Source organism: Protopterus annectens, chromosome 6.part0 (genome assembly GCF_019279795.1).
Source record: "Protopterus annectens isolate FY-2018-M chromosome 6.part0, PAN1.0, whole genome shotgun sequence".
Classification (NCBI taxonomy): Eukaryota; Metazoa; Chordata; order Ceratodontiformes; family Protopteridae; genus Protopterus; species Protopterus annectens.
In genome coordinates this window covers 129979211-129993250 of record NC_056737.1, presented here as the reverse complement: position 1 = coordinate 129993250, position 14040 = coordinate 129979211, and the positions used below count along the sequence as shown (strand labels likewise).

The window sequence follows — 14040 nt, the reverse complement described above, 5'->3', positions numbered from 1 at the left end:
CTTACTTTTCGGAAAATATATGTTTATATACTACAGGTCATAAAGTTATTGACGACAAACCTTTGAAGTGGTCACTAACGCTATTTAGAAACGTAGTACCATTAAACACTTCTGAAAAGCGTGTCTAATCCGAGGAACAAAAGTAATACATATTTCAAATTTGTTGCATTGGAAAGGTCTGGATAACTCCTCCTGTGGGTCTGATGCTACCAGTTAAAAAAAAAAAAAAAAAAAAAAAACATTATTTAAGGCTATAATTTTATCACATTTCTGTTATACAACCCTGCAACAGACACACTGCAAACTGCTCACAATTATAATTTATGCCTCAAAATGAAGTGTGTGTGTGATAACGCATATGCAAAGTTGAGGAGAAATTGATTATTTGAGAATAACGGGGCTGAGGCGCGCACACGCGGGCGTTTGTGCCTGTGGCTGCTAAAATACGCCAGGTGCCAATAATAAGACAGCATTTACAGAGGGGGTACTTACTTTGTTCTTCTGTGCTCTGCCTCTCATATGGTATATAGGAAAACAGAGAAGACAGCGGTTAAAAAAGTACTAAAACAGATTACAATGAAGCGCGTCATACATTTTAGGAAATACATAATTTTAAGTCCCTTGTTATATCATTTTTGACAGCTGAGCAGTAGATGTTTCTTTTACTCTCAGATTATGCTGGTACTTCCCTTATTCAAGATATAACATATACCAGTTCCTGTGTTATTGCTTGGAGTTACATGTCAGCTCTGTTTTGACTTCATCGGTTTGCATCACAGAAGCCTGATACATTAATGAGAAGTATTGTCTTTTTATGTAGAAGGGACTAAAAACCGGAGGAGGCATTCTGGTAAGCACTTATGGTCAATATCCAGTAAAGCAGAATCAACCAAAATACCCCCCTCCCCCAATCAGGAGAAAATAAAAATAAATCATAAGAAATCTGGGGTGTTGTGGTTGTTTCGAAATTAATATAAGCATTTATGTAAAAGGATACATGCCAGTGTCTTAAAACTGATATGACTAAATCCACTACCACGTAGATGATAACAAGAGTGAAAGCTCATGTTCTGCAACACCATAGAAAGAAATGACATGAACTCTGATTTCGGAGAAATTATTGGGCTTATTTGGAGCTCGTTGGGAAATTAAGATCTGTCTGATCTGGAAACCGAACAGATGACCAGAAAAAACAAAATATAATATAATATAATATAATATAATATAATATAATATAATATAATATAATATAATATAAACTATACATTACTTTTATCCCTACAGCCATCGGTTCATTTTAAGGTGGATTCTGTTGATAACTTCCCTATGACTATGAATGCTCATTTGATAAGAAGCAAAGCGTAAAGAAGACCCCAGGGGAGATAATTCGGGGTTTTCCTGAATACTGATTCGGTTACTTAGTCAAGGAAAGACGGGGATTATATTTTGGATGTCTGTATGGCAATAACGCCCAGTCTTTAAAAAAGCTCATGGACTACTATATGGGCATGGAGTAGTGTGCTACTTGTTCCCTCTGGTGTGAACAATGTAACAAATAGAACTATAAATTTGTGAATGCTAGAGACTCTTGATAGATGGATGGTACATCATTAGGGAATATTTAAACTTAGTTTACTGACTCAGACAGAAAGTATTCAAAGATGCACCCTAATAGACGGCAAAGGGTAAATCCTTTACAAGTGAGACACATTGCTACAATTATTATTTATACATTCGGCTCACGAGATCTTTGCAATAAATATCAACAAACTGAAGGAGACAGGCGTCAACTTCAGAATATTTTTCTGTAGTCTCTATTGTAATACCGCTGTTTCCATTCACTAATCCCCTACCATTACACACACATACACTCAAGAAACATGCGCCTAACTTTACAAACGTGAACTTGAAATCGCAGAATAGTGGGAAGAAAATAATGTACAGCAAAGTAGGTGAAAATCATCATCATCATAATACAGGAGCGCAACCCCACCCACCCCCCGCAATCCATACCTAGACACCCACAGCGTTACATTTAGTAACTCGGAAGAGTAAAACTGTACCGCGATCTCCAGTAACAAATCATGGAACATTTCGACAAAAGAGCGATTCCAATAAAAAAGTCACAGAATCACTGTTTGGACAAATCAAACAAGGGACAAACTAAATTAATCTTTATCTATCTCTTTAGATAGATAGATAGATAGACAGACAGAGAGATAGACAGATAGATACCTTTATATATATTTATGACTTTATCTATATGTGTCCGTATCTCTCTCTATTACATTATATATTACACCCCCCTCACATAGATAGATAGATGGATAGATAGATCCGCGTGTGTGCAATCTATTTCTATGCGTGTAATATATCTATCGATGCATACACACACACACGTGTGTGTGTGTGTGTGTGTGTGTGTGTGTGTGTGTGTGTGTGTGTGTGTGTATTCACTTCCTGGAAGCTCTCAACCTCTTAGCCCAAGAAACCTGGACAAAGCCTAAATTAATCAAATTAAATAAATAAAAATAAATAAAGACAAAGGCCCGAAAATAAGGACAGATTTTAAATATTGCTCTTGTAAACTTAGAAAGTTGTTAGCATAACATGATTTGTGTTAACATGTATTTTCTGGATGATATAAAGTCTGAAATCCAAACTTATGTCATTGTTTAGCGATTTCAGTCCTCGCTGATTTGCCAAAAACACACTTGTTATGGTGAAGACCGTCGAGAGGTATGCTTTAATGCATGAGGAATATTGATATGAACTTAACTGTTAGACTTTGGATAGCTATTAATGAAAATGTATACTTTATATGTTAATAATTAATACCAAAGAATTCCAGCAAAACTGTCAGGACCGGAAGAGGTGGGTGGGATTGGATTAAGCTAAATTCTCTGGACAAGGTTGTTTTGGTTCTTTTGTCTGTCAGTACATTGCACTAAGTCTGTTGGTATAATGCTCCTTTTTGCTACTGTAGCAATGATTCCTTGTTTATCAAATTGTACAGGTAGATACAGAGCGAGAAAATGAGAGGCAGACAGACAAGACACAACTTGCCTGGTTCGTGTTTTTTTTTTCTCCCCAGGGGGATAAATTGTCCATAGTTGTGTAAATGTTTGTGATAACAAAAGACGGGCCTGGCAATGAACTTCCGGTTCCTCCCTGTTGTACATGGTGCAGATAGTGATGGTTGTTCAAGGGGTCGCTATAGAGTCTGATGGGACTCCACAACGCCGGATCGTGTGTGTATGCATATGCGGGCACAAGGGGGATACATATACGCAGATGTGGACACTTAGAAACACCCGCTTTCCTTTCTCTACTCTTTTTAATGGTCTCACCTGACCCAGACACGACAAAAAGAAGGCTGGCGTGACGTCATAACAAAAGGCCGGGAAATTAACGCAAGTATCTGAAGCTATGACGCAGTCAGCCAATGGTACTTTTCCAATAATTTACTTTATTAAATAACGGCATATGGTACGTACCCACAATGTAATTAGGGTTGCCACCTTTTCAAATGCCCAAAGTGGAACATGTTTTTAGAAACGTGAGATTTTGCGAGACAAAACATACCCACGGGCCAGTGCAAACGACAAAACTTCACCTTTTTTGCCAAAATAAATGCTTATTTTGTAGCATTTTAGTTGCTTTTGCTATTTCATATAATATTTATGTGTTCCAGATACAAAATAACAGTTTTATGCAAATATTAAAGAAAACATAAGAAATATATTTTCTCTTAAATCTCAGGACGTTTGCCCCCCCCCCCCCCGCGCAGGACACACCTGTCCAAAGTACCACCAAAAGGTGGTAACTCTAAGCAGGATAAACCGGGGTAATTGCAATGCGCATAAGCTATAAAAATAGAAAAAAAAAGCTGATACGAAATAAATAAACAAGTGCCTTTTCACCACCCAATCTACCAAACAGATAAATCCAGTGATAACATTAATGTAAAGAAGGGCGTGATAACCTATACTTGCCACCGAGTTGACACATCCATAAAACATACGTCAGCTACAGAACTGATGTTAGGAAACGCAAATTGTAACACTTGAGCAGTCATTGGTAGACAGCACACAACAACTTTATTAGAAAGAGAAAACACTGACTAATGTCTTGCCAGTATTTGTCTACACCCAACTCCCCACCCCACCTAAACACATTACTATCACTACAGAATATACAGTCAACTTAAGTTTGTTCGTGCAGGCTATAATATTTTTAACGCCTTTTTAACTTTTTAAAGTTGCAGCATCCGAAACGCGGGCTGCAGGTAATCAGTGTCTATCCTCTGGGTGCAGAACCTTATTGCTGCTTGATGGGTATCTGAAGACAATGAGATCATCTCCTTAATATCACGATTGCATGTTAGCGCCCTCCGATATGTCATCCCTGCAGCTACCAAATAACTGGGTACTCCCAGCTTTAAACTTTGCCTTAAAAGCAGGTACCATTATAAGCTTTAATACCAGCTTAACATAAGGTTAAAAATGTTAAACAGTACACTCAGTGTTCCATGGTGTTCACACAGGTAAATCGCAAATATATCTGTATATCTATCTATATATATGTCTAGCTATCTATACACACACAGACGCACACACACGTGTATCTATCTAGCTATCTATCTATGTATGTATATATATATATATATATAGAGAGAGAGAGAGAGAGAGAGAGAGAGAGAGAGAGATACACACACACACACACACACACATATCCTAAAGTGTCCACGCAGGACTAGGTTACTAGACGCGTTCATATAGTTTTGTAGCGTAACGCGGAAAAAAAAGCACTTGAGGGTAAAATAATTAGTTTTGAGTAAGTCAGTAGGCAAATAGGAATTACGGGATTAACACGTTTCTAGTATCCAGATTCAACGATCTGATTTGTAACTGGTAGATTACACGCGACTGTTGTTCAGAAAAAAAAAAAAAAAAAAAAACATTTTCTGTAGGTACAATTGCAATTTACTTCTGAATAATAATCATACAACAAACTATATATTCAAATAAACTCTAATGCACCGATGCACACTAACTATATTCAAACCTTCATCTTTATATTCTCATTATTCTATACGCAGATATCGTTCTTGGTGTGGAATGCAAGATCCAAGTAAAATATTGGAATTCTTGCTTCACTAAAGAAGAAACGATGTATACTGGTTGCGTATTGCCCAAAAATAACTAAGCAAATTGGGAAAGAAAGGGGAAACAAAGTGTTTCGATACATGAAAGAATACTAAGGAGAATACCCCCAAATATGGACATTGTGAAGAAAACTACGAGGACAGTCAGCGGGACAGACTGGTAGGTGGAAATAGTAACACACATTACGTTTTTTTTTAATTATCTTTGTTTAGGCGTTGTGATGTCAAACTGACCAGAAAACTCAAAAGATTACTGCTTAGCAAGTTACCATGTGAAGGGTCAGGAAAACCCCCCAGCACCTCTAAAAACTGAAACCAGCTGTATATTAAATTCCAAATGAACCTACAAAGGAACTATAACTTGACTGTCGATAGGCCGTTACGCGGTATATAGGTGAGTGCGTGTCTGTGTGCGAGAGAGAGAGATAAAAATATACACACACATTAATAAATATACTAATGCTATGAGAAAGGCGATCCAGTTAATAATAATAATAATGTTAGGCCATATAGCTGATCGCTGTTGCCTAAGAGCTCTACCTTTTGCTAAACTAAAGCAGATGTAGTCTATTTATTATATAGACTTGGCATACCTATCAAATGATTAACCACATTTGTTTGCAATTTCTACTCGTATATCGATCCAGGTAACTATTTCATTCTTAACTTTCAAGACCTGGAAAGGAAATGGCCTTTTGTCAAGAGTGACAGCCAACAAAATCACGATCAGAATAGAAATAAATGCAGATAAATTATTGTTTTACTGGAAGCTAGTACTAATGACATTAATGTTGATGCAGAACCAGTGTCATAATATCAGATGTGACACGCACTCGCGCGCGGGCGTACACACAAATCAATCGGTTTGTCTATCTAGACATATTAATCCATTGTGAGGGTTTTCTTATTTTTATTTGAGACCAGTTCATATTTGCAATAGAAGTTTGTTGGTACATATTTATTATTTTACTTCTGTCAGTGTGCGGTTTTTAAGCATATATCTATATATCGTAAATATATGCAGAAAAGCTCGACAGATAAATAACTGGCAGATATGTACTATGGGGAAACAGTAAAAAAGTTAAAACATTCGGTAGTATATGTATTACAGAAAGGAAACCTCTGTCATTATAAATAAAAGTAATGTATTTATATCTTTATATCTCTAGCCCCCCCCCCCCCACACACACACACACACACACACGCATCAACAACATTGAGTGTTGCAAAAACATGATGGTCTTTTTTTACTAGATTATTGTAATTTACATTGTTTTGTTGCATGATAAGTAAATCGTGTTTTTTAAGATCACTGTTTAATTTTTTTTCTAAACATACAGTTGATTTATTTATTGTGTAACCAAAATTTTGTGACTTTTATTAAAGAGGAACAATGAAAGCACCACAGTCCTTGCAAATAAAATGTTAATTTTTAAAGCACAACAGACAGCATTTAGCAGGATAAATTAAACGAAGCAACCAGTGAAGTATGTTTCTAATGCTTTGATTTATTGAGTTGTGTGCTTTAACAAATGGCTGACTGTGATGTTTTGCATGCCATAATGCGCCCGTGTCACACAGTTATTTTGTTTATTTCGTATAATAATAGTCTCGCGGAACACGCACCTACTAGGCCATTTGGCATAAAGCGTCTGCTAATACGATTGATAAAAAATACCATACATTTTCCAAAAGAACCATCTGCAAAATAAAGGTGCAACTTGTTCTATTCTCATTTGCTAAAGGTTTACTCAGACAGAGAGAAGCTATCCTGAATTGCCTTCTCAATGTAGCAAATTGATTTTATTCTGAGAATGCTGTGTTGTGGATGCATAAACAATCAGTTAGTTAGTAATTCAAGACTTGCATGTATTATATGCAACGAAAGTTAACATTTTAGATTTATTTTAAAAAGAAAGGTTTGGGAGGAATACTTCTACTAAGTTGTGATCTGTAATTATCTCATTCACTAACAGCAGATTTAATCTCTTCCTATGTTTCTTTAGGAAATGCTTCGTCTAAGAATAAGAGGAATGAATGGTTCCAGGCAAAAGAAAGACTGTGGCAGGACCCGCCCTCTGAGTACAATCACACATATCCAGAAATCAGCCCTACAACCTTTAATGAGCTTCACCTTCACCTCCTGCTAACCTGCAGAACACCACATTTGACCAGGCCTGACCCAAATGTGCTGAGAGTATCCTATAGGAAGAACACATATGGCGCCAAGTCACAAATTAGAAAGCCAAACTACATTTACCAGTGTGACCATGTTTGTTGCCTGTTACGTCTTTAAATCAAAGATAGCTCAGTTAATCATGTTCGTCTGCTTACTGACAATTATTTATCAATGTAACTAAGGCACAGAACAATGTAACTAACTACACATAAAACAATGTAACTATTTCACAGAAAACACAGAAAGGGGCCATCATAACACCTATACGGAAAGAGATATGCGTTAGAAGGTATGCGAATCCAGCCTATGAAGAATTATGCCCCTTTAGAATTAAATTTCCAATATGTTTGGAAGCGTAACTGTTAGAACTTCAGGGGCTCGTATTTTTATGTCATAAATCGGGAATTTTTGTATAACAAACGTGACGCTGTGTCTGTTGCACCTGTATAACGGTGTATGAACTACCGAGTGTTATTTACTCTATATGTTTAAACATTTATAAAACCCTGCTGTAATGTTTGTTTCGCAATAGCATATTTTAACCCCTCCCCAACAGTAAAAAAAAAAAGTTTGAATGAATGTGATGCGTCCCTAATGATGTATGCTTTAGGAGAATAAAACCCGAACTAGAATCCAGTGAACAAATAACTAGACTACCCAGCATTACATTTTAGCTCAGACTTAACAATGATCATAAAACGTGTTTTAGCATAACACGGTTATTTCGATGCAGCGTTTAAAAGGTTCGTTAAAGCACATTGTAGTGCACTTACACTGGTTTGTAGGGAAAACGCACGCATCAGAAAAAGAGCAGTTTAAAGGAAAATATATATATGGTTTGCAGCACACCTTTCAAATGATCAGTTTCGCAGATTATCTAGATTTTTGCATTACATTATTTTTCTCTTAAAATTCCTGATTTCTGGCAAATTATTGAGGACTAAAATGATGAAATAATAACATGCATTTCCCTTTCATGTTTCATATCCTTTAGAAAATGCACGTTCTTCTATCTGCATTCTAAGTTTATAAAAGCGATATTTAAAGTCTGGCTCTGATTTTGCCCCCCCCCCCTTAATTTTATCGAGAATTCTTCCATTTAATGGTTGAGGGTTATGATTTACTATAATAATGCCTTGCCTCTTGCTACATGATTCTGTGAATGCAGCGCTAAATTCCATACGTATATATATATTAGATATTTCTGATGGGATAGGACAATAAAAAAAAATATTTGTTCCATACTAAGTCCTTATTGTTTTTCTATGTTTGTTTTGCATTACAGTGAAATTAAATCGTTTACCTGCTGTTGAAAACACGTATGGATCATTTTAGAAAAGAAGAACCAAGTTTTATATACATACATCAAGGTCGAAGGGTCTTTTTAACGGGAGGGAGAATTTGTATTGTTTATTTATGTGGCTGCAATGTGTTTGGAATTTAAAAAATCGTGTGACTGAATCTATAATAGTTTGATTATATTGTGCAAATAATTATTTCTAGTACAGCACTGCAAACTTGCCATGTTTACAGCAGAAACTTTCGCGCAGTAAAAATGGAACGCGTTTTATTTATTATCTCTCTATAATCTATCAGTCTATAATTTTATGAACACTGCGGATGATACAAACATCTCCAGCTATGTGATATAAGGTCGGTAGGGTCTTACTATTTTTGATCTTGCCTGCATTTAGCTATGTTCGTAGCATTTTGAGAAAATAAGGATAATCTCCACAGGGATATGTTGAGAAATACTGAATGCCAAAAAATATAAGGCAGAACTAAAAGTATTGTTATTTTTTCTATTTTAACTTAAATCTAATGCACACATTCTCCACGAGCGCTTACCTCCCAAATTTTACACTTTGGTTTCGATAATAATAAATATGTTCCTGTTTACAAGGCCTGAAACTGAATATAATTGGGTCTAAGATACGGGCTAGAAAATAAGACAGCGTTTGTTTTTGTAAATGGTCTTTGAAGTAACCGTTATTAGAGGCAGAACAATTAACGGTTGACCCCGACGACTTCTACCTTGCAATATCATAAACAAACTGCATAAAACCTACGAGCCAAATCTTCTTTCTTCATCCCTTCTGTCATCGGTCTGCACCAGGTCCCGTATCGTGGCCTTATCCAGTTTATTTTCTCGTCTCCAGAAACACACACACTCATTTATTCACTGCATTACTTTGTCGTGATTCTCAATGCATTACTCTAATGATCTTTTATATCGTGATTTGATTATATGGCTACCAGCTACCGTATGAATTTTATTAGTTTATCAAATGCACTCCATTTTAAAATGAACACTATTTTAAACAGCAGCACTGCCCTTGCATATGTTAGCTGTTTTTGAATGGAAACCGTCTGGGGTGCCTCCTCTGTATTTTAAGAAAAAAAAGTAATGTAAGACAGTGGGGGAAATGACAAATTCAGTTCTATGGCTAAAATCAAAAGGCAGAACAAAACGACAATTTATAATGGGTGCAGGAAACCACTACAAAGACAATCATACTCAAACCCTTGTGTCAAATTTACCTGAATAAAAGTTGCAGCGAACGTTAAGCTTCTTAAAAAAGACAGACTAGTAACATTTATGAATGTAACCTATTTTTATTTAGGTGCGTTCATAGTAAACATTATTTATTTATTTATTTTGTAAGTGACAAACACGGGCATATGACCACAGTTTCACAATCAAGAAATTTAAAGACAACATTAATAATCACTCATTAAATTTAGGAGGCATTTACGCAACACAAGTTACAAAGCTGCAAAGTTTACCTATAAGTACATAGGTAATAACAGTATTACTACATAAAAAAGGAAAACGGGGGGACTTTTTAGTGACCACATATATCAAAATATACACAACAGGAATGAAAGGCAATCAATAATTTTGTCCCCTTCCCTTCTCTTACAGCAGATAGCACTGCCACCCGAAACAGTTTTGAATGACTCAGTACACAAGAGTGCATTCTCAATCTCATTCTTTGGTCTAAAAGAAAACGAGAACCAGCCAACTTCTTTAAAGAAAAGGACAAAATAATAGAAGGCCAATATGGCGTGTATTTTGGGCACCATTGCTGTTTATTTGTGTAAATACAAATTACAGATCATTTTATTTATTTTAGTAATTTGCATGGTCAAAATCCACCTGGCTCTCCATGATAACTTATAATACTGAAAACATGGAAATATGGTGGTCGTTTAAGAAAAGAAATGTGCCATATTAAACAAGAAATTGCATTGCAGCCGTTACTTAAATACACAGTCTACAAAAAAGTTCAACAGTCAGACTCCGTATTCTACTTTGTCATTGTTTCCCTTCCACATTGCACCTTTAGTGACATAAGAATAATAAAAACCTTAAAGACTTAACAAACATGTACGGAAAATGGGGAACCTGAATAAAAAATACCTGGTCTTTTTGTTTCGTTTTACAGTATATCATTACAAAGCAAACGTGTGTAAAATGTTCACTTACAGTCTGTATCCCAAGGATGTTTTGTTAGTGTATTAGTGGGTTGGAAGAAGACCCCTGATTCTGGTGTGTGAAGTAATCAGAAAGTCCTCCAGAAAGTCCTGTGGTAAAACTCGGCAAAGAGGGTCTTAAGGACTCACAAGGAAGCGTGGAAGGTGCCTGTGGAGACGTGGAGGAGGCAGCTCTGGCTGACATAGAAGTGCTGGTTTGCGAAGTCATTGAAGGGTGAGGGACGTGAGGGAAAAAGTAACTTGTTTGTCCTGCTAGAAGGTTGACAGAACAAGGGTTTAAAGAGTAGGTGCCGGAGCAGGGTACTGACAAGCCACATGGCACCGAGGCAGCCAGTGCAGCTGCTGTGAGGTGATGAGTAGCATAAGGGATCTCTCCGTTCACAAGTCTGTCAACACTTAACCCATTAGAGGTGGAGAAAGAGTGATTGCTTCCCAACGAATTCTGAGTCAATACTGAACTGTAAGACATGGGGTGGCTGGGGTAAGCGGAAGTGGTCCCATTGTAACCGAGAGTGCTGCTGGCTCGCGGGTGATGTAGTGACAGAAATGGAGACATGGGCCAGTAGAGGGACCCTGCCCTATCCATGAAAGTCAGTCCTGTGGAAGTGAGGCGAGCTCCCCTTTTAAAAGCTAACTTGGCTCTAGAGGTGGTAGATCGCCGGCGGAGTTTGCCGGTAGTGCCACCTATAAACACATCATCACTAGAAGGGTCCAGCATCCAGTAGTTTCCTTTGCCAGGGTCATCATAGTGCCGTGGTACTTTTACAAAACATTTATTGAGACTCAGATTATGCCGGATGGAGTTTTGCCAGCCTTGTTTATTTTCCCGATAGTAAGGGAAGTTCTTCATGATAAACTCGTAAATGCCATTGAGTGTCAGCCGTTTTTCGGGACTTTGACGGATGGCCATCATAATGAGGGCATTATAGCTGAAGGGTGGTTTCTCATACTTGCCGTTCTTCTTGTCCCCATCTTTGCCCCCATCCCCGTCCTTGATGTCCACCTTCTTATCGTCAAGCTGCTGTTGCTTCTCTTTATCCTCTGTTGAGGTGAGCTCACCTGGGCCACATTCGTTTTTCGTTCCGTAGCTATCGGTCTTGGGTTCGATACCCTTGCTGGGCTCTTCCTCGGACAAAACTCGCAGAGATTGGTTATCGCTTTGGACTGCTTCGGGCACTAAACTGTTTATGCTGAAGGACGACTTGGGAATCATTTTCACTTCTTTCCTTTCGCCCATGTCCAACATCACACACGGGGAAAGTTGCAGCAGCAGCACGAGCGGCAGCAGCAGCAGCACAGTTGGACCTCAATCTCAAACGCTGGCAAATCATGTAGTCAGAAAAAAACAACTACTTCATGTTCTTTAAAACACGTCGAAGGGAGACAACTATAGTTACAATTAATTGCCCTGAGCTCGACACACTAGTCTGTAAAAAAATGCGGGTTAACCTTTTCATTCCTTAGCCAATGGAAAGGCACGGCGTTTCGCCGCATCCGCGAAAGTCTTGGCCAATCAGAGAAAGCCTCTCAACATTAGCCCCGCCACTTTGCGCATTGATACAGCAATTAGCCGTAGCACAGTAGTGTCGTGCCTTGAAGGGGGAACGCTTTGTAGCGTGAGTCCTTTAAGCAAATAAAGCACACAGCCTCCATCCCACTGTATTGGATAATTTTAGTTTGGTACGTCAATATTTCCTCTTATTGTTTAAAGTTTGTTTATACATTTTAAAGAAGAACAACACAAGATACGGAGGGAGCGATCGTGGAAGAACCGACGTACTACTTTGTGACTCCAACCACTGAATTCAGTATAATTCGGGCCTTTACAGTAATGGATAAGAACACTATATCAGGGTCGTGCCATTTAAAACATAAATCTTATTATTTTATCAGTTGTCCTCTAACTGTATAATGCAGTCACGTTTAAATGAACTTCGTCTGAGTTGTGTCAACGGTTTGTTTTTGGAGTAAACAGATTAATTGATAATTATGTGTGAAAGGCATCAAGTGCGGTTTATTTATTTTAAACTCAACGTTCCGAATTTCAGACTTAAATATTTATATTCATTTTTTGTAGCACATTAATGGAATATTCCAAGAAACATTAGCACGGTACGTTGTTATTTAAATGCATAATATACGGCTTTATTGGCACAACAGCCTGCAAATTATTCTATACACTTTATTCTTTGATAAACGCCAGCAGACTTTTACTGTGGCACAACCCCTTTAAACACGTTTGCATGCTGTTGTGTGTTGTATAAATGTATACCTTAATACAGTTTGAAAGCTGATTACAAAGTACATTCCAGTAGTGTTCCTTCCCCAAGATATAGATGTATATATATATATATATATATATATATATATATATATATATATATATATATATATATATATATATATATCATTTTCCATCTAAATCTCAGTAACTCAAAAACCACCCATTTTCCTTCCCAAATGCATGAATACACAGCTCCTCAAGATTACTGGATTTCATGTGCCCTGACCTCTGAATCCAAACACTTCTGGTATACTGCATATCACAAAACCGAATTCCTCTAGGAAAAATAAGGATTTTCTTCAGAAACGTGATACATTCCCAATTATTGTTTTTCTTTACAGATTGCCGTCGAATGAAAAAAAAGGTGCAAATTACTTTTATTGTATTCCACAGCAGTTCCACCTTTTCTGAAATATTACATAAAAATTGTTGCAGCTACAACTGATATGACACGAACTACACAAATAAAATATACTAAAAAAATGTTGGACAATTTTGAAGGACCTGATGGTTTTAGTAGCTATTTTGAAGTTTTGAATGTTTCAGTCTTAATTGTTTTGGCAAAATAATGCAAATAAAAATGAACCTACTTTGGAATGTTTGTATAACAAATCATATTATTATTACTATTGATATTTGTAAGCGATGTTTTACACACACACAAACACAAAACAAACCTGCAAGAAATAAACCTACAAGGATTTGTTTTAAGTGCATTCTTCGGAAGGACAGGTTACATAAACATCCAGTGATGTAGAGTAACTATACCATTTGTAGTCTGATATGCAGGAAGGAAAGTGTTGATTAACAGAAGAAAAAGGCGAGATTAGCTGATTGCATGCTTATAAGTGCAAGCTGTCATTGAACTGCTTTAAAAATAGACACAGCTGGGTGTTTGTGTTGAAAATGTCT

At 37.0% G+C, this 14040-nt stretch overlaps 1 protein-coding gene across 1 annotated transcript in view; it reads right to left on the bottom strand.

The window, feature by feature from the left end:
* The window catches only part of FOXG1 (forkhead box G1), a 68773-nt gene extending 56494 nt beyond the window's left edge, over positions 1–12279 (bottom strand). The window contains exon 1 of the mRNA XM_044073879.1: positions 10837–12279. Within this exon, the coding sequence (XP_043929814.1) occupies positions 10861–12090 (1230 nt within the window). The 5' untranslated portion in view covers positions 12091–12279 and the 3' untranslated portion in view covers positions 10837–10860. The remainder of the gene's footprint in view (positions 1–10836) is intronic.
* Between the last annotated feature and the right edge of the window lie 1761 nt (positions 12280–14040).